The sequence below is a fragment of the Falco peregrinus genome, chromosome 2, assembly GCF_023634155.1.
Source record: "Falco peregrinus isolate bFalPer1 chromosome 2, bFalPer1.pri, whole genome shotgun sequence".
NCBI lineage: Eukaryota > Metazoa > Chordata > Aves > Falconiformes > Falconidae > Falco > Falco peregrinus.
The window spans coordinates 110834728-110856231 of record NC_073722.1 but is presented as its reverse complement, the minus strand read 5'-3'; the positions used below and the strand labels follow the sequence as shown (position 1 = coordinate 110856231).

The following is a 21504-nucleotide window of genomic DNA, read 5'->3' as shown; positions in this document are numbered from 1 at the left end:
GTTCAAGATGAAACTCCTCCCGTTTGCAGAAGCAGCCTTTTGCCATCGCAAAGGCCAGGTCCTTGTGGCCTCGGAGGAAGCTGAAGGGTGGCTTTCACAAAGGCGAATTTCAGAGTTCAAATCAGGACTAGGAAAAGCATCCGTACGTGTTTGCTGTCACTCTCCATGAATTAATTCTCGGGTTCTTTGTGAGAACCCTGGGCAAATTAAGCATCGCCAGGCACAGTGCCGCTTTATAACGTGGCTGAGGCGTGAAGCAAAGCCAAGAAAACAGGTTTGTTTCTTTCTCAGAAAGACTAAGGGAGCACAGCACAGAAAATGAGGATGTTAGAAGTTATATTCTGTAATTCTCCTTATACCCCCCCACCAAAACCAGAATTTTCTTTTTAGTGACAGCTGCCACCATAATCATCATATTAAAAAAAAGCATTCATACCTTTATAGTTTTGTTTTGTAATTAAGTGAAATAATCTGTGAATATATTTTAACCATTACCCAACTGGACTATTTATCTAACTTGGAAAAAATTACGAAGGTAAAGCTTATTCAAGAACGTATTTTCACATCTGATTTTGCAAAGTGGCTACCAAATCACCAAGAGGGATGTGCATTAGCAGAGCATGATCTCCTTTCAGTATGAAGGCTACCTGGGGGTTTTTGTTTCATTATGAATATGCTTATATCTTGATTTCAACTTCAGACATAAGTTTTAATTCCTACATTTTTTCAACTGCACTTGTACAACACATAGCCATCATCTCTAGATAAACACAGATATATAGCCGCTCCCAGGTGCGGGTGCCACAGAATTCACCTCATGTCAGCTGAACTTGGATGTTCACTGTGCAGAACCGTACCACTGCCTCATCTTGTTGATTTAGCACCAGGTATTAAACTGCTTTTTTCTTAATCTCCCACACCCTGCATCTTCGCCGCTTGTCAGATCACCCTCTTACAAAGAGGCCGTGACATTAGAGACCGTATTCAGTAGAACAAGACATGGTTGAACGGATATTTATGCAAAAGCACTCCTGTTCAGTCTTCACAACAGAGCTTGTTATTCCATTAAGAAAATGTCAAGGTGTGGTGAAAAGCTGCTTTTTGTTCGATTACATTCTGACGGGCTCAGGCAGCAGCTTCGAGTCTGCGTTGTCAGGGGAGAAGGAAAACGAGCGCAGTAGTCTCCTAACTCACCGGCATCAGTAATTGTCTTGATGAAAAACTAAATTAAGCCCCAAAAATGGTACAGGCTGCACACTCCAAACTCAGAACCATCATCAAACCAAGTATGCTGCCCTTGGGCACAGCAGCCATGTCAAGAGTTACAGAGCGCACCCGCACAGCACAAGGCTGCTGGAGACCCCTCAGCCAGCTCCGCACCACGCCGATATATTGTCCGCGAGCCTGGAAGCAGAAAAGGCACTCGATGCCACATGGCGCCAGCCAGGCTGGGTGCAGCACCACACGGACACGACCGAGCTGCCATGGACCCCACTTGCTTGGCGGTAGCTCGAAGATCTCTAAAGCACATGGAACGGGGACCCACACAGCCCGGCAGGCTGGCTGCCACGAGTGCCGCTGAAGGACCTGTGCTCTTCCCAGGCCAAGCTGACTCACCTGACACCCACCTCCGCGAAGCCACGCAGGCTGAAGCGACAGCCGCCCATCTGCACAACAAGAATTCAGACTGCTGGGAAGGAGAAGTAGAAACACGTACACCAACTTTTACTATGCATATTAATAAATATTCTTTATTTAAATTTTGCACATTGCGCTTTAACATATTACATCCAAAACATTTTGCAAATGGATGTCTACTTTGTAAAATCTTATATTCAGCTCATTGTCATTCTGTACAGAATTATAGGTACAACATTACTTTGCCACTAGTTTGCTTTTTTTAAGTCTCACAGTAAGAGAAACATTTAATGAAAAGAGATGGCTTAAATTATAAGAGAGGCTTGCACAGCTACTCAACTAAAGATACAAGCCTGAAGAAAGAACAAAATTAATGAAATCACCTCCACCAGCCTCCCCAAAAAACAAGAAAAAAAAAAAAAGAATCACATTAATTTAAGATAAAATTTTGCCATAAGTCACTAAATTAAGTTTTTGAAAGAGAAGGCGCAGTAGTCATCTTGAGAATTTCAGTGAAAGACAGAGCTATTTTATTGTATTTAGTTCGCTCCAGCCGTTGTCAACCAGCTGTTACAAATGGGCCCCTTGTGATCATTTAAGCGGCAGTATTTATTAAATTTCTCCTTCAGGTGCTGTCGGTATTGTTCTCTATTGCTGTAAAAAGACTTGTTGTTTGCCATAAAGGACTGTATTTCATCTTGTGAGATAAAGATTTCCTCATCAGAAGTGCATTCAGACTCATCCTACAAATGGAAACAGGCATTTAAGAACTCGAGCATGGCCCCCCCCGTGCCGCACACCTCTCCTGCAACGGTACGCGCTGCCTACAGGTATCTGAAGAAGGCTGTAGCCTTCACGGCACGACACCGCACGCGGTAGCTGGCTAATGCAGTCACCCGATTCACAGATAGGTGCTCCACTATTTTTTGGGTAAAAGGCAGCCTATACAGTCCTGAAAGCTACCAGAATAAGCCTCAGATTCTTAGCGCATTTCCATTGAAAGAGGATGGCTTTTATTATATGTTATTACATATAAATATTATTCTTTTTAAAAACAAAAAATAAGGAAAAGGATGTAAAGCAAGGGGAAGGAGAAGGGAAGGGAGAGAGAAGAAAGCTGTCCAAGGAGCCCGTAGTGGGAGTTAATATTTGAGGCATGAAGGCAGCAATAGCACATGCTTCGTTTTATGGAATAATGCAATCCTTGGTAATGAATACTTATAACACAAGTTCTGTCACTTGCATTCCAGTGACGGGCAATCTCCCCTCCTCTGCAAAGCATCCGAGTTACACACTTTACAGAGAACACGCAAAAGCAAACAAACTAAACCCTAGGAGTGTAAGCAATGAATCTCAAGTTCCGTTGTGTTCTCCCTTGTAACAGTTCTTCGGCGGGATTTGAGTTCTAAACCCCATCCTCAGCCCCGAGGACTTAAAGCAGTATGCTACAACCTAAAATTCAAAGCAAGCGGTTACTTACAAGGAGTTCCACTAAGCTCTTGGCACCTTTTCCACTATCAGGAACAAGTGACATTTCTGTAGGTTCTGCAAACTGTGACACATTTTTCATATGCTCAAACCAAGGCAACTGCTGCCCACTTTTTTCTGAGCTACAGCAGCTTTCAGCGTGTGTGTCTTTGGTCTTGTCGCGATGACATTCTGTGTGCGTGATATTTCCTGAGGTCTCTCTGTTACCTGGATCTGCCATACAGCTTCCCAGTTTCTGAATCTACAAATTGAAAACAGCCTGTAATGAACTACTAGCAGTGTTAAATCCGAAACATTCGAGTTTCAGATGGAAGCAGACGGAAAGAGGAAAGGAAGGAAGGTCACAAAGAGAGCAAGGGTATGTATTTTTAAAATGTGTGCCTGGGAGGAGGGGGGGAACAATACGTTAATTCACTGAGTGTGCAAAAGTGCACATGCTTAGGAACACAGGAGAAAAGAGACTCCTTCTGCCACAGCCTGTTCTAGGAAGGGCCTCCCTTTCAAAACCTGGATGGAGAGGTAACCCAAGAGCCTTGTTACCCCATTTACAGAGTTAATCACAATCGAAATTCGCAACACTTTTGTTAACAACTTTAAAATAAGCATTCTGAAATAGCTATGTTCCTTACATGCTCATTCTCACACTTCAAAGTTTTACTTTTCTTTTTCTTCTTTTTGTTTTTGCCTTTTGTGGTACTCTCTTCTGAATTAGCCCAACATTCCACACAGCTATCTCCATCCTCCTCTTTGTCATCACAGCGATGGACACATGAATCATCTCCTGCAAAAGACAAGAGATTTTCTTCTCAGCCACTTAAGTTTTGCTGATACTAACCCGATATTCTGTTCTGACCAAACCTACCATTTTCATCATGGTTGCAAATGCCTTCAGTGCAGGCCACATCTGATCCCTCTCGAGATCCTGTTTCACTGCCCTCCATGCTAGATGAATAGCCGCAATCGCTACCATTACAATGCGGAGATAAACCTGAGAGGAAGCAAAAAGTTACAGTCATCTACAGCAGCCGTTGCAGATTCTTTCAGTTAGGCCTCTAACAAGAAAGAAGTCTTAAAAAAAAAAAGTAATTTTTAAAAATAGCTGAGCACTGTTTACTCCATAAACAGTAAATGCTTTTAAAAATGAAAAATAAACAACATTTGACATACCTTTCTTAATTTTAGGTGAACCTAATAGGGTACCACTGCTAGGACAGGTGCAAGAAGTGCTTTCATTAGTAACAATTACTTCTACACAATTGTTGGCTTCTTCGGTGCTACCACAGGCTTTGCAACTACTTTCCGTGAAGTTTGAGTTTTCCTTAAAACAAAGCAAAAAAAAGTACTTGCAAGTACTGAAAGTAGCTCTGTCGGCAACTTTATAAGGGATACTCTTTCACTAAGAAAAAACAGCTGACAATGATTGACAACAGCCACAGCACTGCTTGTGCTTCTTCAGAAGCACAAGACAACCAAAAAAGAAAAACGCCAAACCAACTGCTTTCCCCAGAATAATATGACCTATAGTTAGCCTGTTAAGTTCAGCCAAGAGATCCAGAATAATAATTGCACTTACTCAATTAAAGCTTTCCGTTCCCCAAAAATTCAGTGGTAATTGTCTGCAACTAGCATTTGAATTCCCATATTCTAAGTGATCTTTACAAAAGGATAGTTGGAAAGTGTTCTAGCATAACCTGACCCATAGATTTAGGAGGTTTTACTTAAAAACAAAACAAAACCACCCACCAAACCCAAACCCCCAAAAGCTAAGGAGTTCCAGGCAACTACTTTACAAAAAGACTATACTAATCTGTTAAAGTATTAAATTCCACTAGCGATCAAAAACTAGTTCCCAGAACTGAAGTATGGCAGAAAAACCCCAAACCTCTCAAGAATTCTCACATGCAGCAGTGAGCTGATGATTGAAGCACCAAATCAGAGATCTAGTTACTTCACACCTGCAAAAAGCCACAGCTATCAATGTTTACCTTTGCTTGATTTATTTCCTTCTCTTCTGTTGCTTGCAAAGGAGTAGGGATCTCACACACGCACTTATTTTTCCGTCTGTTCTTTCGTTTTTGGCGCTTCTTTTCTTGTTTAAGCTCTCGGACTCTTTCTTCTTCTGAAAATTCTTCACAGAGCTGTTCCAATCGACTAATACCCTGCACTTTTTCCACAGCCATCTGTTTGTAAGAGGTTAGATCTATTTATAGGTATTAACACAACTCAGGTTTTTACATTTATTAAAAAAAGGAGGTGGTAAATAGCTGGTAAGTACTTTTTATCATAAAGTCACAGCAACACAACTATTGACTATAGAAGAAACATGTCTATCCAGGTTTAGTCACTAAATTTAGATTGCTGGAGAAGATACATGTATGGGGGAGCACTGCACTTAATTTGTGGCCCAGAGTTGCAATTTTCAGTGAAAGGCTGTGGACCTGAACACGTTTTTGGATCTGTTTTACACAGTGGATACTCTGGTTATTTAACACAGCAGCACAAAAAACCTACATCAGAACTACTGCTACAGAATTCCTGCAGCTCTTTGTCTAGAATAATCAGCGAGAAGCCTAACTGATTTTTCTAGGCAGTCCAATTTTGAAGCGTAGACATATCTCAGAATATAGCATGTATCTAAATATGTCCCTTAATATTAAATTTAGAACATGTACCATAATGGCACACCTACATATTAAGTTGCAAGAATATAGTTGAACTAGTAAACTATTCTGGATCAGTGCTCCTGCAGAGATAAATTTAAATTCACAGGTGTTTCTCTCTCTTTTTTTTTTTTTTTTTCCCCCCTCCCAGATCACTCCGGGAACTCCTTCAGCCAGAATGAGACATCATTCCCCACTCACCTTAGAAAAGGACCCCATATAAAGACACGGCAGTTCCGTATTTCCAGTTCATAGCCAACCTTACACACCAGTACAATTACCCAAGTTTCACAGTGTCAATGAATTTCCAACACCATGCTTTACTAGATTAAAAAACCAACCAAGACAAAACCTGACAAAAATGCCACAGTGTACCCAGTCCAATGCCACTTCTACAGCATTGTCTCTCAAAAGAAGTTACATGTAAAAACTCCCAAGAACTAACTAGATTAGGGTTCCACTAAGATCTTTCCCAAACTGATTTTCTTCCTCCTCCTCTGATGTTTCAGAAGCTTTTAAGAGAGAACAGTCATTATGAACAGAAGATAAAACATAGCCAAAAATATCCGTCATACCAAAGGGCAAGTATACTATTGACATACGTTAAAGGAACTGCACAGAGTTCTACCTGAAGTTCAAAATCCCATGGGATTAGAGTGCACATGGAACTCACTGAATCCAAGAGTTAGCAGTTGTGTTTGTAATTCAAAAGCACATCCTTCGTTTTTACTAATAAGCCAAATAAAAACTACTGTAGCCAGAGCTACATGAAACGCTATCAGGTAGGAATACCTTCACTGTGAATTAAAAACATAGAAGATCCAGCGTACTATATCACGTAGCTTGGAAGATAAATTTGCCAGCCTCAATCTTTTATGTTCCAGCAGACTTTACATCAGAGCGCAACCCAGTTGTGCTATGCATGGACATTACACAACTGTTGCCCCGCAGTGAACAAGGGATTGAATCCAACACCCCTGAAGCTCCTTCCAGCCCAACGTTAGTAGAAAGCAGGAAAAATTATTTTAGTGAAAACGTACACAGTTACTACAGCAATTCAAATACAAAAAATTGAATTTTACCTCAAAGCTTTTGCGTAAAGCATCAACACCTAGGTAAAAAAGCATCTGCCACGTCTGTTCCTCAGCACGCAATTTCTGCCAGATTCGGTGTAATCTTTCATAAAGATGAATACCCAGGCAGGTCAAAACTTCTTCTTGGGCTATGTCTATTGTCTTAGCATGCCTTTCTCTTCGTCTAAAGGAAGAGTTGAACCAAAGTATAGTATTGTTAAAGTAGCTGGAAGTCTACCAAGAGATCAAAGCAGTTCAATGACGTACTTTATGTACAACTGAAGATACGTTTGCATGAACAGCTTTTTAAATAGAGTTCTGCTGTGCTGCATGCAGATGCAAAATAGAAAGGACCAGGTCAAAACCACCAGTACATTCCTGACAGATTAATACGTGCACAGCGCTGTTAAGCTGCGCTATGCCTTCCCACCTGTGACTGCTGAAGGTGTAACCCCATCAGCCTCTGCCTGCTCCTACTAGGAGGGATCAGCAGAGTTTTAAAGCCAAAGAGACGCAGCCAGTCTTTTGTTTCCTAAAATTTGTATTTGGTTTCTAGCAAATATTCCATTTTCCTAGACATTTATGCATCAGTTAACTGAAACTGAATAAAGACACACAGAAGGTTATACATTACTTACCGTACAAAGTCAAAATATTTCAGTATTAATCTGCATCTATCATCTACTAAGGAAAAATCATTATAAAAGGATTTACCCTCCTAATGAAACAGTATGATTGAGCTTTACAGATATTGAGGTCAGAATTGTATTTTTCATTGGAAGATTTTAAGATGCTGGGTTCAGGAATTACTATAATATACAAATGGCGACTAGAAAACTAAATTGAATACTTGGCATTTGGTAAAAGTGTCAACCAAGGTTCTCTTTCTATTTCGCATATTTTGAACATCTCAATGGAAAAGCAGGCAGCCTAGGGAGTGAACAAATAAACTAGAAGGCATTTGGCGATTTCTTTCAGTCTTGCCTTCAGAGTTAAATGCACCTTAAAGTCAAAAGCACACTGAGAAATCTTCACTACTTTGAAGCACTATCTTGAAAGTCTACTTCGACATGAATATTGACATTCAGAAGTTTATTATCCAGCAAGGAGGCAAAAATCGTTTGCAAAATACATTCAACAATAAAATAAAGAAGCAAAGCGCTAGATAGCCCACTCTAGCAAATTACATACTCATACCCTCCTGCGAACTCTGGTTCAGCTCGACCCAATAGGTGTGCGATGAAATCTGTTTCACAGCATACATGTATATGACGTTCATGGGGACAACATCGCAAACCCTCATAAAGCGCGGCGCAGTAGCCCTTTTCTTTGCTGCAGTCTAGCTCACCGATAAGAATATTGTATGCCCGAAGTACTTTATTTTTGCAGTCAGTGCAAAACCTGTGTTAAAACAGAACATAACAGAACTGAATTCTTATTCAAGCAGAAATGTACACCCACTTAGTCTAAGTTGTAATATACTGAGCTATTTAATAGCACATGCTATATTTAAACTAGGTCACATAAGGTTTATGTTACTTCAAAAGGCAAAATAGTAAGACTTTGGCTGTAAGCCACGTAAGTTTACTGTATGTATTATACTACCTATCATATATTACCAGTCTGGATATCAACTTTCATGCTCCAAGGCATAAGTCAGGCTAATTGTTAATATGAAGGAATTCCTATACAGAGATGCAATTCCACATTTGTTCAAAGATCAGAAGTCTAATAGCAAACAAACCAAATCATTAGTACAAGCCAGGACAAAATTCCTCTCAAGTAACACACTCCGAGTTACTTTATACCAATTATTTAAAGGTACACTCAAACGAGTGATAAGCAATAAGAAAAAAAGCTTCCTCCGTTGCCTGCTGTATAAGAGCAATGTTTCCACTACAAGCACCTTTAAACACATTTTGAATTATTAGATTACTGCACAGATAGCCAAACAAGGTTTTCTTATAACACAACATACTCAATTTAAACATGTGCTAGCTCAGATAACCAATGAGAACCGTATAATTATGAAGACTGTTATAATTATAATCTATATATATATTAAACCAAAATTAAGCTCATTCTGTTTTATAAGAGGAGTAATCTTCGAGGAGCTACAAAACCTCTTGCTGTATTATTCTAAAAATGCAAGTCAGACAAGCTGCTCACATTTCAGCTTTCAGTTTGAAAAGCTGGCTCTTCACGCCATCTCTGGATGGGGTTTTTCCCTTTCCTAGTTTGTCCAGTCACTTGACAACACTAAGTCAAACATATTTTGATGTTTGACAGAACTATGATAACTGGCTAGTTTCTGTAGTGAAAGGAAAGAAAACAGTAATATTATTGCAGGTTAGCATCAGGAACACTGCCAACGCCATGTTTAATGTCACAGGAGATTAAAGTTGTTTTGTTTCCAAAGTGTTTTTTCCACACCACCACCACCACCCACAACCGTCTGTGCCCCCACAGCTTGTATCAGAACCTTCAGACTACTGGAAATTAAAACTTTCAAATCAGTATGGTAGCTACCGTACACGTGCAACAATAAATTAGTAGCCTTTTTTTTTTTCCCTGCAAGAGAGACCCAACAGCACTAGCACTACTAAGTCATAAACAACTGTTTTAAAACAGTGATTTACAAGCAACACCAGGCCTACAATCTGCTTCTATTAGTTTAGCTCACATTATTTGGAAATTGCATATACTCCCCACAGGCCTAAAAAGAAGGCATAGTTCCAGACAGAGTAAGCTACTTGTGAAAGAGTGAAATAATATACACAGTTTTAATACATCAAATTGTAAATCATAACGTAATCCTAACCAAAAGAAGTTAAGATAGGCAGCTATTACTTCAATACCGCGTTTCCCCTACCATGACCCAGAACAACAGGTAAAACACAAAGAATGTTTCACCGCCTGTGTCTCAGCAGTTGCCACAATGCCATCTGGCAAGGTACTCGAGTCCTCTACATTTTTAAACACAGTGTGAAGTCTACATACATTTTAATTCACAAAAAAAATGCAGCAGCTATTCCTCAAAACGAAGGTGCGCCTTCGTTCTTTTAACATACCTGTGTTTTCGTAGATAGGTTTCTAATGTTTCTAAAAGACAACTAGAGTCAATTAAAACTACTTCATCCCTGCATTCCTGGGACATGAGCTCCCACACATCCATCCAACAACCCCTGCAAAAAAAACCCAAAACATAAGAAACAAAAGACTATATATTATCTTGTTAGGAGTTTAGAAAAGAAACAACATAAAGCATCATTCGTTTACCTGACTGCTTGCTGGAAAGGTCCACAGCAGAAAGTGATGCTATACTTACTCTCCTCCTTCCTGCTGTCTTCACTGTTTTTCTTATTTGCACTTAATTTCTATGTACTGAGTGTGCTACTGCTCCCTCCACTGTCACATAGTATTAAAAAACATTTTTTAAACCTATACCATATATATATATATTTCCTAAACAAATGCTATGAAAATGCTACCATGTTCCTTCATTTACTTTTAATCCTTTATAGGCTAAGCCTTAACTTTCAGTGAAGTTACAGTCAGACATGAGATACAAATTTTGCTGTCTGTGTTTATAAACCCAGATTCATAATGACTCTTTAAAGTTACAGCTGAAAGCCAGTAGTAATTTTTCAGAATATTACCTTTAGCATAAACACATACAAGGTTAAATACTTCTGGCAGATTTAATGTCTAACTTAGTAAAAAACCAAACCAAACCCCCAAAGAAAAAAGCAAATCAAAACCCCCACACTTGCACACATCTATCACCATAAGAAATCATAAAGCACCCCCTACATTAAATTTCCAAAATTTGTTTTAAAAAAACCCAAACCAACCAACTTTACAACACACATTTGGATATGCTAAAAGTACACTTACAGAGCAAAGAACAAACTTTAAATAGCAAGTCATGTTTACTTACAGCCTTGTCTACACTCGACATTTCATCAGAACGGCCATTTCTGTTTAAGCTCATGGATGGATACAACAGAGCAGGAAAACCGGGGAAGAAGCACTCCTATTTAATAATTAGCCCTCAAGAGTATTTATGCATGCTACTATCTAGTTTGCTAGATCACATGGCTTGCATTTATGAGAGGTTAAAATGCTCCTTAGCCCCAAATGGAACAGAGTAGCCATAAACCAGGCACACTGAAACTAAGGCCATCAAGGAACTCTCAAGTGGCACTAGCTAGTTACGTAACTTGTATAATTAAACACACAATTACAATTCAAAGCCTTTTTGTGTGTATAAAATGCCTAACAGATGAAACTAATCTGAAGAAGTTTCTTGTAATGAAGTGAAGCAGAAAGCTCTACGTTGATAAATAGAATTTGTTCTGTAAGACTATTGTGTCCGACACCTCCATGTCTAGGCTGTTGGTGCATTCGCTTCCATTCAGACCAGCAGATTTATTTGGAGAAATATCAGTACTGATACACCCTGATCAGTTCCACAGCACAACAAACCAGTATCGACTGAGCAAGCAGAGAGCAAGCTGTGCTTCTTTACCAAACTACAATGATTGTCCACAAGCCATGTTATCAGATAAAGCTGAAAGCTTTACTTGCAGTGTATTAAAATACTGCTCTTCCACATATTCCCTATTAACCTGCCAGCACTGAAAATACTAAGGGGATTTATTCCGGCATAAACTGAGGAAATAAAGGCAGCATTTTCCTCTCTATTCACCAAGTTTCAGAATTGTTCTGCCTTGCCAAGATGGTAAGTGCAAGTTCCATGATATATGTTCTTACACAGAAAAGATTAATCTTCCTAAAAACAAAGCAGAGAGTTTAACACTTTCATAATGCTTTGAATTTGCTTTATTTTAAAAAAATATATGCCCCTATACGCTTACAATCTTTTGCTTATGTAACATAAACTTTAAACTAATCATATGAAAGGCCTGTAACAAAAATATAATAGGAAATGATGATTAGCTGCCACCATCCTCAAGCAGCACAAGTAAAAATCAAGTGTCAAATTCCACAAGCCTACCATCTCCCGGGACTTATCTCAACCCAAAGAGACTCCAGTCTGCATAGAAAAATACATGTCCTGTAACTGGAAACCATGATCAAGCTTTCACAGGTTGTATGCTTAACCAGAAGTAGAACACAACTATACTAAAGAAGGTCCTGGACACTCCAGCTAAGCATAGTAGTCTAATTCATTAGTCATCTAAAAACCCCAAAATATAAAACACACCCTACAAACAAGAAAACCACCCAAAATCTGCAACAGATTTACAGGGAGTGTTTTCTCAGTTAACCAGCTGGAATAAACCATTTCAATTTCAAGACACGGAGGCACACATGCATCTTCTTCACTGGTGTATTCGAAACATGGCACCACATTTAGAGAAAATACAGTCTACAGAGTTTTAACCCTGCAGCCCAACCACAATAAAGCCCTTTATTAACAGTCGTGCAAGGCATTTTTAATAATCCCAAGCAAAACGATGTATACTTGTTTAACATATACCCTTTCCCCTCAATGTGAGGAAAAATTGCTGATCAATCATTTTGGTGTAGAGCACCAAAACCAGTTTGTCTTTCCAGAGCGCTGTCTATACCACAATGCAGAAGCTATCCGTGCCCCGAGCAGACTATATTCCAAGTTACATCAGACGAGACACGAAAAGCACAGAGAGCACTGGTTTTTAATGGCCAAGTTGTGTTTTGGCAGCTAGTTTTGAAATTAAACATGGATATTGTTAAACAATAAACACCCCCAAACAAAACACTCCACCACCAAGTAGAAGACCCTAAAGACAAGGGGCTAAAATTGAACAGCTAGTACTAACAAGCAAGTTTGGAGAAACAACGGATTTCATATGGTAGCCCTAAACTTCCTATGAAAGCATCACCAGTTACCTTACAGAGCTCTGACAGAGCAGAGGGACAACTCACACCGAGGAAGGAGCACAGATCTTACGTTGGGAGGCTAGAACACCTTATGGCACTAGCTTTGTCCAGTCAATAGTGTGAGCAAGGGCAGTAGGAAAAGTATTACACATCCTACTGGTAAGACTATCACTCTTACTGCACAACAAAGGGTTAACTACCTTCTTACAAAAACCTACAGAGAAAACCTCGTGCGTGCCCTACAACACACGCTGCCCAAAACCCCTGGCTGCCTCTTTTCCACCCCTACAACTATTCGGGTCTACTATAAATCCAAACAGCTCAGAGATTACTACACTGGCAAACAGGTAACAGCATAATAATTTGTTTCTATGCTTACATATAAATTAGTATCAATAGTTTGGATCCTCAGAACATTTTAGATTGAATTGTGCACATTAAACACAAACTTACCCCAAAGGTTTCGGTTTGTGTGTGTCCAAGGAGTGTAATTGACATCTCTTATTCTTCTTACTTTTGGGAATTGCATCAATCATATCATTCAGTTTGGACCTATGGAAAAAATGTAACTCAGCATTCTGAAAACATTGTTATGCAGAGAAGTTTGAAAGGGATTTATTCAGCTCATGCATCAGAAACAGGTATGATAACGAACATTAGACCTAAAATAGTCTTCCAGTCCCTCATTTTCACTTATGTCGTACAATCCTGCAGTACCAAAGAAAAACACAGTACAGATTTTCCAGACAAATTCTACTAAGAAAAAAAAAAAAAGATAAGCCATATCTAAAAAGCTATTGCGTAACTTCGTAACAGACCTCGAGCAATAACACTTACTTCAGAAGCAGAGGGAACCACTGTGACCACTTTATCAAGTTATCAAGTTACACTACCTCACCCTCCAGATCTCAGTATCCCCTGCTCTGCACTGACCCTTCCTTACTTCCCACTGGCCTGCTAACTGGAGCAAGAAGAACAAGCTGAAACCAACTGGAAGGCAAAGGCCCATTGTGGTGAGCAGTGTCTGTTTGGTCTGCTGACAGCCGAGAAACAAATGGCACTGAGGCCATTTATTGTGCTAGCCAAACCCAGAAGGTTTCGCTTTCTCAGTGTTACCTTTCTACTCAAGAGTAGAAATTTTCTGGGAGGGAGACGTTAATTATTATTTAATTTTTTTTTACATGCAGAGTAATGGGGTGAAGAAACACTCTTCTTCATGAGAGATCACAAAAAACCCACAATGCCTTTTTCAGATTAATGACTTGACATTTTAATACTGGTAGCTTTCAATCGCAATCATGACATTGCAACTGATGATACGAAAGATGAGGTCTTTTGGGGATTTTTTTCCCCCCAGTTTAGGCAATGACTGGTTTAACATGACTGTAAAAGACAGGATTCAAACTTGCAACAATTTAGCATCGCCAAGAAAGTTGCAAAGTCAAATGCACAGAAGCTAGCTTTCCTTTTTGCCAGGTAAGGATAATCTGTGCAGTTCAAAGACACTTACCCATGCACATAGAACAGTGTATAAAGCTTCTTTGCATCAGTCATACAGCTTCGAGTTACAGAAAGAACCCCCTTTGGCCCTACTGTTAGGGGCTCAAGTGCTGGATTTCCAGACTCTACGAGCTGAGAAAAGAGACGTTCCACACTACGACGACAGCCAACACAGGGGACCAGCTGAGAAAGCGCACTCAAAACTTCACGTGATGTCACCATCATGGCAATATTTAAATCCTGCTGTTTAAGCATGCTATGCCTCTAAAAAAAGAGAAAGAAATGAAGTAATTAAAAAAAAAACACAACCAAACAAGCAACATCTTAAACTGTTCAAGACTTCTTTGCCTTCAACAGCATTTCTTTTTCAAAATACACCTGTGGAAAATGTACTCAGTGCTCAAGAGTTTCAGGTTGCCGTCTTATTGTAGATCACTTAAAATACTTACTGTATGAACAAAACCACACTTGCTAATATCATAGGAACAATTCTGCATCAAGTCTATCCTCTGGAAGGAAGCTAGTGTTTTTCTCCTCCTGTTCCCTCCTCTTACCACTCAAATCAGCAAATGCTGCTCCCAGACAAATGGCATACCTCCCTGTCCTTATCAGGAAGCCCTTTTGTTTCCTACTCCTCAGCACAGATGTTTTAGTAAAGGGCCTCACATACAGCTCTGCAAGTTTTCATCTTCCCCTCACACTCATTTTGTCTTTGGCACAGAGAAAGGAAATTTCTGGATGCTCATTGGCATATACGGGAATCTCATTTACAACAAACTTGGTCTGTTCAGACCAAGACAATTTAGCAATATTTTTCCTGGAAGGTTAAATGCTATTTCCTGTTACAATTCTAATACCTGAAAAAAAAAAAAAGCACATATTACTATTCAGGGTGAAACATCTGAATGTTCAGTACTGAACATTCAATGCGTGCTAATAATAGAACCTTAAAGGGAACACCTTCTAATATTTCTTACATCAATAAACAATTCTAGGAGCTTCTCCTGGTTCCTCTGTCAAACACATCCAGGCACGCATAGACACAAAAAGCACATACCCTTCTATTTCTTCTAACTGCTAAATTAGCGGTGTGGACTTCATCAACACTGAACTGCCACTAGCACAGCTATGCAGAAGACAGAGTCCCCTCCTCACGCACCAACACACACATCTACGCTTAGAACATCAGCGCTACTGGCACTTTCCAACATTGTAAAAGCGCAGTCCTGTCAGTGCATTAATTGCTATAACCAGGGGAAAACGAAGCTCACAAGTACAGCTTTGTAAGCATAGTTGTATCTATACAGGGAGCTTTTTGTCACAATAATATTTTCTGTATTCTTGTCATATCACACCACTTAAACATGCCTAATGCAGAAATGACAAGTCACAACTTCTGGAGAAAGAAAAGACCACACAATATAGTAAAACTAATCGATCTCATGGAATGTGTAAACAGATCAATTGAAAAGAGAAAATATTTTCAGCTCATTTTATGTAATGCATGTTATGAAAAGTAAAGCTATTATGAGATAACATTTAGTCTGTGCTCTTAAAGGCAGGCACACTAAATAATCTGACAAGTGATATCACTCTGCCATAATCCTCTTTCCTGTAATTAATAGTACGAGTCACAGCAACAGCAGGAATGAGCTATTTTCACAACACAGCTATGCTTCATATGCAACATATGCCTGAACTGTGGCTGTCAACCCACAAGTAAAGAAGAGCAAGCTGCATAGCAGCAAACTGCCCCGTACCTTTGGACATCAAGTGGCACAATGTTTTAGTTGCTACAGGTGTTATAGGGCTACAGTTACTTGCCAGAGCATTAGCAGAGTAATTTACTATTATTAAAGCTTCAGGGGTACCACAAACCCACCTCTCGCTATTCAACTATACATAATCTATAAAGCAGCACATTAATTCTATCTCGGTATGGTCCTAATCATAAGAACTCCATCTTAAGCAATGCACACTTCCACTTGAAAAAGCAGTTCAGAAGTTTTCAGAAAAAAAAAAAGAAAAGAAAAGAAATAAAATCTATTTAGAAACTGTAGTTTCCATTATGCATAAACTGGCAGTGACCATAAGATGTTATTGTTTTTACAAGTTTTCAATTCTAACTAGGTACGCAGCAATTGCCTCCTGACAAGTCAACAGTGTATATATAGATACTGTGAAATACAGAAAACAAATGCACCCAGTGTACTTTGGTACCAATATGTAATCGCATATAGGTGCTGACATGTCTTTTAAGTCATTCCAGGAGTGACAACCTCTTAGAGAAGAGAAAGCACAAACCTAAGGAATGCAAGATCTGACATGTGGCCTTCTTAAAAACCAGAAAGCTGTATTTACCTGAATGAACTGCTTTAACTGTGCACCATTATTCTGATGTCCATCAAGGTTTAGCACGTTATCAGGAAACTCCATCACCATCTATACAAGAGAGTGAAAAAAAATAGCTTTCAGAGAAAAAGTCAAACAAAAAGAGTTAGCTTATTTAACTTTCCTGTGGAATTAAGATAGAAATTACATTAAATTCTCATTCTTTCCACGTAACTCCTGGAAGTTTGGGAAAGGATAAAAGTAACAGTTCAAGAGAGTGACTCTTTCAGCAAAGTACCTGTGTCAGTAATATAATGTTTAGAGGCATTTTATAAATGGCAGCTCTTAAGTAGCCCTTACAGAGAAATCAAAAGTTGCTAAATGCAACATCAGTATTTATATCACACTATCTACATGACTTGAAACCCTGTTTCAGTTTAAAATAATTGTACTTCAACACATGAAGATCCAAATTGATCCGACGGCCTAAATCAATTTATAAAGCTATGAAGAAACAGTTGCAACTGTTTAATGACAGACTCATGGACTCCTTCAAAGGCTAATATAAAACCATATTAAACCAAGAAGGTACTCCAAGGTATACCTTGTTCTGTGTGACTGCAGCTGCAACTCTTAAGAGGCTCAAAGTAAAATGTTAAGCCTACAGAACAATGTGATTACTCGTAAGTAATAATATTTCTTTTAAATATTTCTTGCAATAAAGAAGGCAATTTCTTGGGGGGGCCGAGGGCAGAAATCAGTAAAATAATTTTCAGTCAAAACCCCAACTTTACAACCATGGAGAAAAATTAAACCAACTAGAAAAACTTGTAAAAACTGCCTTAGTTAGTCTTCTTTGTCCAAACTGAGAAATACAGACTATCAATAGGAATACTGGAAGTTCTCTCTAAAATCTGAAAGACGAAATAACTTTGGTTAATAACTCTAATACCAATCAACGCCAAACGAAATTGTCTGATTTTTTTTTTCCATCCTCCACCTTCCCTCACTTGTCTAGTAAAGACAGAATTCCCAGCTGCCTTCATAATTGCTGACACTACCTCCAGAGAACGCATATATTTACTTTTACAGGCACTCCAACATTGCTCCAAAATAAACATCTATTCTCCAAGGCCAGAAAGCAAGGCAATATTTTGATCTCACATGTGCTAGAATTGGAACATTAGCACAGCTGCCTTATCTGTGTGCAGAACAGTGCCACAGTCCGTGCTAATTCTAATCTCCCATGTCTTTCTCTTCCAGCCTCCCTTGCCCCTGACCTATACACACTAAGCAGCAGCACAAGCTTTTGCTGCAGAATTACAGGCTTCCTACATTTGATATTTCTGTGGGCAATGAGCTACATGCAAAAGTAAAAGCTCTATCTGCTCATAACAGAGGGAAGAGGTAAATCCGCATTTTTTTATTCCTCCTTCACCTTCATCTCCCACTATCAGACAACACCCTTAGGTATTTTGTACAACAGAGTGAAATTATCAAAGACTAAATTAATTCATGTGTCTGATGAGATTTTATTAAGTGGTTAAACATCAACCACCATCACACCCTGAACTGGAAGGAAAAAAAAAATCCCGTAATACCACATCAAATGGAATGCCTTCGAGAAATCATAAAAGCTGCTTAAGAAATGAAAAGGGTTAAATATTTAAACCTCCTTTCATTTCTAGTTGAGCCATAAGAAACAGAAAAGTGTGGTAGTGAACAATTCATTTGGAGGAGCAGTATCACATTGCACCTAAACAGCTTCTTATGCTACTACAAAGCAAACGTTACAAGTGTAAGAGCATTACAGGCCATTCATTCACTAATTTGCAATCAGTGATTCACTATTTCTAGATTTAAGACATAGATTAAGTCTTCCAGCTGACTAACAGAAGTAGCCCCATTATTTTTAAAATTTGAGTTTTAAAAGAGGTCAATAGAAGCCAGCTGCTGTCAACAAACACCACGGTTATTTAACATTAATGCTGCAGATGTAAAATTATGTTTCAAAGACAACTGCATGTCTTGCAATATCTCTCATTAAGAATTTAAAATGTAAATTACAGACAACCTAGACAAGGAAGCCAAGTTCATTCACTTGCTTCTGCAGATTTACTTAGTAAAAGCCTCCAGAAACCACCTAGAAATCAGAGTACTTTGCAACAGTTAACAGAATGGGAAAAAAAAAAAATTATGGACCTGAGATAAGATTTCCTTCATGGTGAGGATGACTTGCACTTGCATAAATGCCTTTCACCCAGAAGGATACAAAACTTATTTAAAGCTATGGGAACCTCTTCAATCATGAGCAGGACTTGCCTCTGGTGTAAAAAGGACAGTGACAACATAGCACAATTGCACAAAGTTTGGGTCTGGCATTAGTTTCTGGAACTAAACTACAAATGGAATTTTAGGTCAGTTGAAGTCATCTACCTGACACCCGGTATAGCCAAATTTTCTCTCTCTCAACCTACTGCACACAACAAAGGTAATAAGTACAAGTCTTCTACCCGACACAATCTAATAAGTAATTTTCACTCGGGAGTCCGGGAGGTGGGAAGAAGGAGAAAGAAATCCAAGATCTTAAAACTACATGGGGAATGGAGGGACAAAATAAATTTCAAGGCATGGCCAAGACATCAAAAAACCCCAAACTTACACGACTGCTACGCAGTGCAGGTAATCAAGCGCTCCAGGAGAGCTAGATACCGCTTGGGACAGCTTAAGGAGGGAACCCTGCCTAATATATAAGCACCACTAACCAGGGAAGACAGACTATGTAAAAAGCCAAAAAACAATGGTGGTATTTGGTAAATTAATAATACGCCATCATTTAGAACAACCAGAACTAAAATACAGCAAAGAGCCTTTCTTCAAATGTAGCAAAAGCCAATGAGCTTGAGATACATTATCTTTAACAGTGGGATGGAGGGCTAAGAGACTGTCTGAAGATACTCGATTGTTCTAGAAGACAGAAGAAATTATATTACAAAGTTCATCAAGGTAGCTGATGCAAGTGAGGCATTCTCCCATACTAGATCACACATTTTTACACCCTTTAAAGCAAGAGCAGTTACTGTCACGCCACTGACAGCAACAGAAGTCAAATATGAATAATTAAGATGCCAAATCATGCTGTCCAAGCCCAATTTTGTTTTGAACCCAACATTTTCACACCTGAAGAATGAAACCAAATGACAACTAGCTGGTTAGAGAACATTTTTCCGTTTGCTCTGTGCTCACCTACAACGCAATTCCTGAGCTTTCCTCTAAACACCTGAGGAAAAGAGAGACCAGGGAGCCTCCAAGCTACATGTAGTTCATTTTTCCACTGAACCTTCTGGAAATGGCACACACACCCCCACCCCCACCGTTTTTCAGTTCAGAACACCACACCAAAACAGACCCCCTCCCTCTCGGGGTTTGTTACTGTAGACACAGCAGCATGTCACTAGCAGCTCGATGACCCTTACTTTTGGTCAAAGCTTTCCAGAAACAAGCTTTAGCCTTTTCTTGCCTCTTTAAGAGCATGACTGCCTCGTGGTAACCCTGGGGTTTGGCCTTAACATGGCTCCCTGCCTTATCCCCTGCAAAACGCCTCTGCTCCGCATGCAGGCTCGGGCGCCGGGCACGCTCGTCCCTGGAAAACAAGTTGCACGCGAGCTCCAGCACAGCACCAACTTTCTTACGAGGCGGTCTGCGCGTTCCTAGAGCCGGGAATCAGATAAAAAAGTTGCCACACGAAGCGCTGTTGACCCGAAGTGTAGCAAAGTCCCCAAGATTACGGCCGCAGGAGCAAAGGAGGAGCCTGGCAGGCCTGCCTGGAGAAAAGGCCTCGCCGGGAACCGCAGCACCCGGCCCGCCGCGGGGAGCAGGGGCTGCGGGGGGCTTGGGCACTCACCGTCAGGGTGTCATCGATGTACAGGGGGATCTGCCTCTTCTCGAACGGGAACTCCTCCTCCCCGTCTCTGCAAACGGCCACCAGCCGCGCCATCTCCGCTCGCCCCGGCGGCTTCCTCCCAGCTGCAGCCTGCGAGCAGCCCAAGCCGGGGAGGTAAATCCCCGCCGCGCTTCCCCGGCACACTTTCACCAGCCCGGCGCCGAGCCTGCTTTACCCCATCGCCTGATTCACCACGCCGAGCCCCGGCCCACGCCCGCCCGCCGCTCGGCCCCGCCGGGGGCTCCAGAAATAAAATTAAATTTTTTTTTTTAAAAAAGGGACTAGGGGCCGGGAACGGGAGAGGTGGGCAAGCTGGGAAATGCGACATAACATGGAAGAAAGGGAGGGGACGGCGGGGAGGAGCGCACCCGGCCTCCGCCGGGCACAGCCCGGGGATGGAGCCCGCCGCTACCCGCCCCCCCCGCCCCAGACAGGCCGGCGGGGCCCGCCCAGCCCGGAGCGCGGCTGCGGCTGCCCGCGGCCCCGGTCCGCCCGGCGGCGGCTGGACAGGGAGCGCGGCGAGGCGGCGGCTCCACCTGCCGAACGGGGCCGCCGCTCCCCCCCACCCCGCCCCGCCCCGGGCGACCCGCAGCTGCGGGAGGGGGCCCGCCGTCCCCCACTCCCCCCTCCCTCCGGCGGGCCGGGCGGTCGCAGCCTAGGCGAGGCTGCGGGCAGACCCACCCCGCGGCTCCCGGTCCTCGCCCAAGCCTCCGGCGCGGCGATGGCGGGGTAGCAGCCCCGAACGGAGGCAGCCGGCGGGGCCGGCTCCCGGCCTTCCCCCGCCTCCCCGCGGCCCTACCGGCCGCCTCGCCCTCCCCGGGCCTTTACCGGCTCCTCCGCGAGTCGCCGGCCCGGGCGCTGTGACAGGCGGGCGGACACCCTGGGCTCCGCCACCGAGCTGCCTCCTTCCTCTCCCCCTCCCCGGGCCCTCCCCACAGGCGGCGGCCCCGGCCCCGGCCCCGGGCGGCCCCGCCTTTCTCTC

At 41.4% G+C, this 21504-nt stretch overlaps 1 protein-coding gene across 2 annotated transcripts; it reads right to left on the bottom strand.

Annotated features, from left to right (window-relative positions):
• Positions 1-1723: 1723 nt before the first annotated feature.
• On the bottom strand, positions 1724-21483 carry GGNBP2 (gametogenetin binding protein 2). 2 transcript variants are annotated; one of them, XM_055798137.1, is made up of 14 exons: positions 21351-21483; positions 20484-20612; positions 16610-16690; positions 14259-14512; positions 13202-13300; positions 9931-10044; positions 8051-8260; positions 6869-7043; positions 5112-5306; positions 4294-4444; positions 3989-4114; positions 3756-3907; positions 3119-3367; positions 1724-2381 (listed from the first exon to the last, which is right to left on the bottom strand). In XM_055798137.1, exons 2-14 carry the CDS (start codon positions 20574-20576, stop codon positions 2178-2180), a joined length of 2103 nt encoding a protein of 700 aa, XP_055654112.1. In that variant the 5' UTR covers positions 20577-20612; positions 21351-21483; the 3' UTR covers positions 1724-2177. The 2 variants fall into 2 exon arrangements, with proteins under 2 accessions (XP_055654112.1, XP_055654113.1); XM_055798138.1 differs by having other exon boundaries at positions 8057-8260; positions 21351-21482.
• Between the last annotated feature and the right edge of the window lie 21 nt (positions 21484-21504).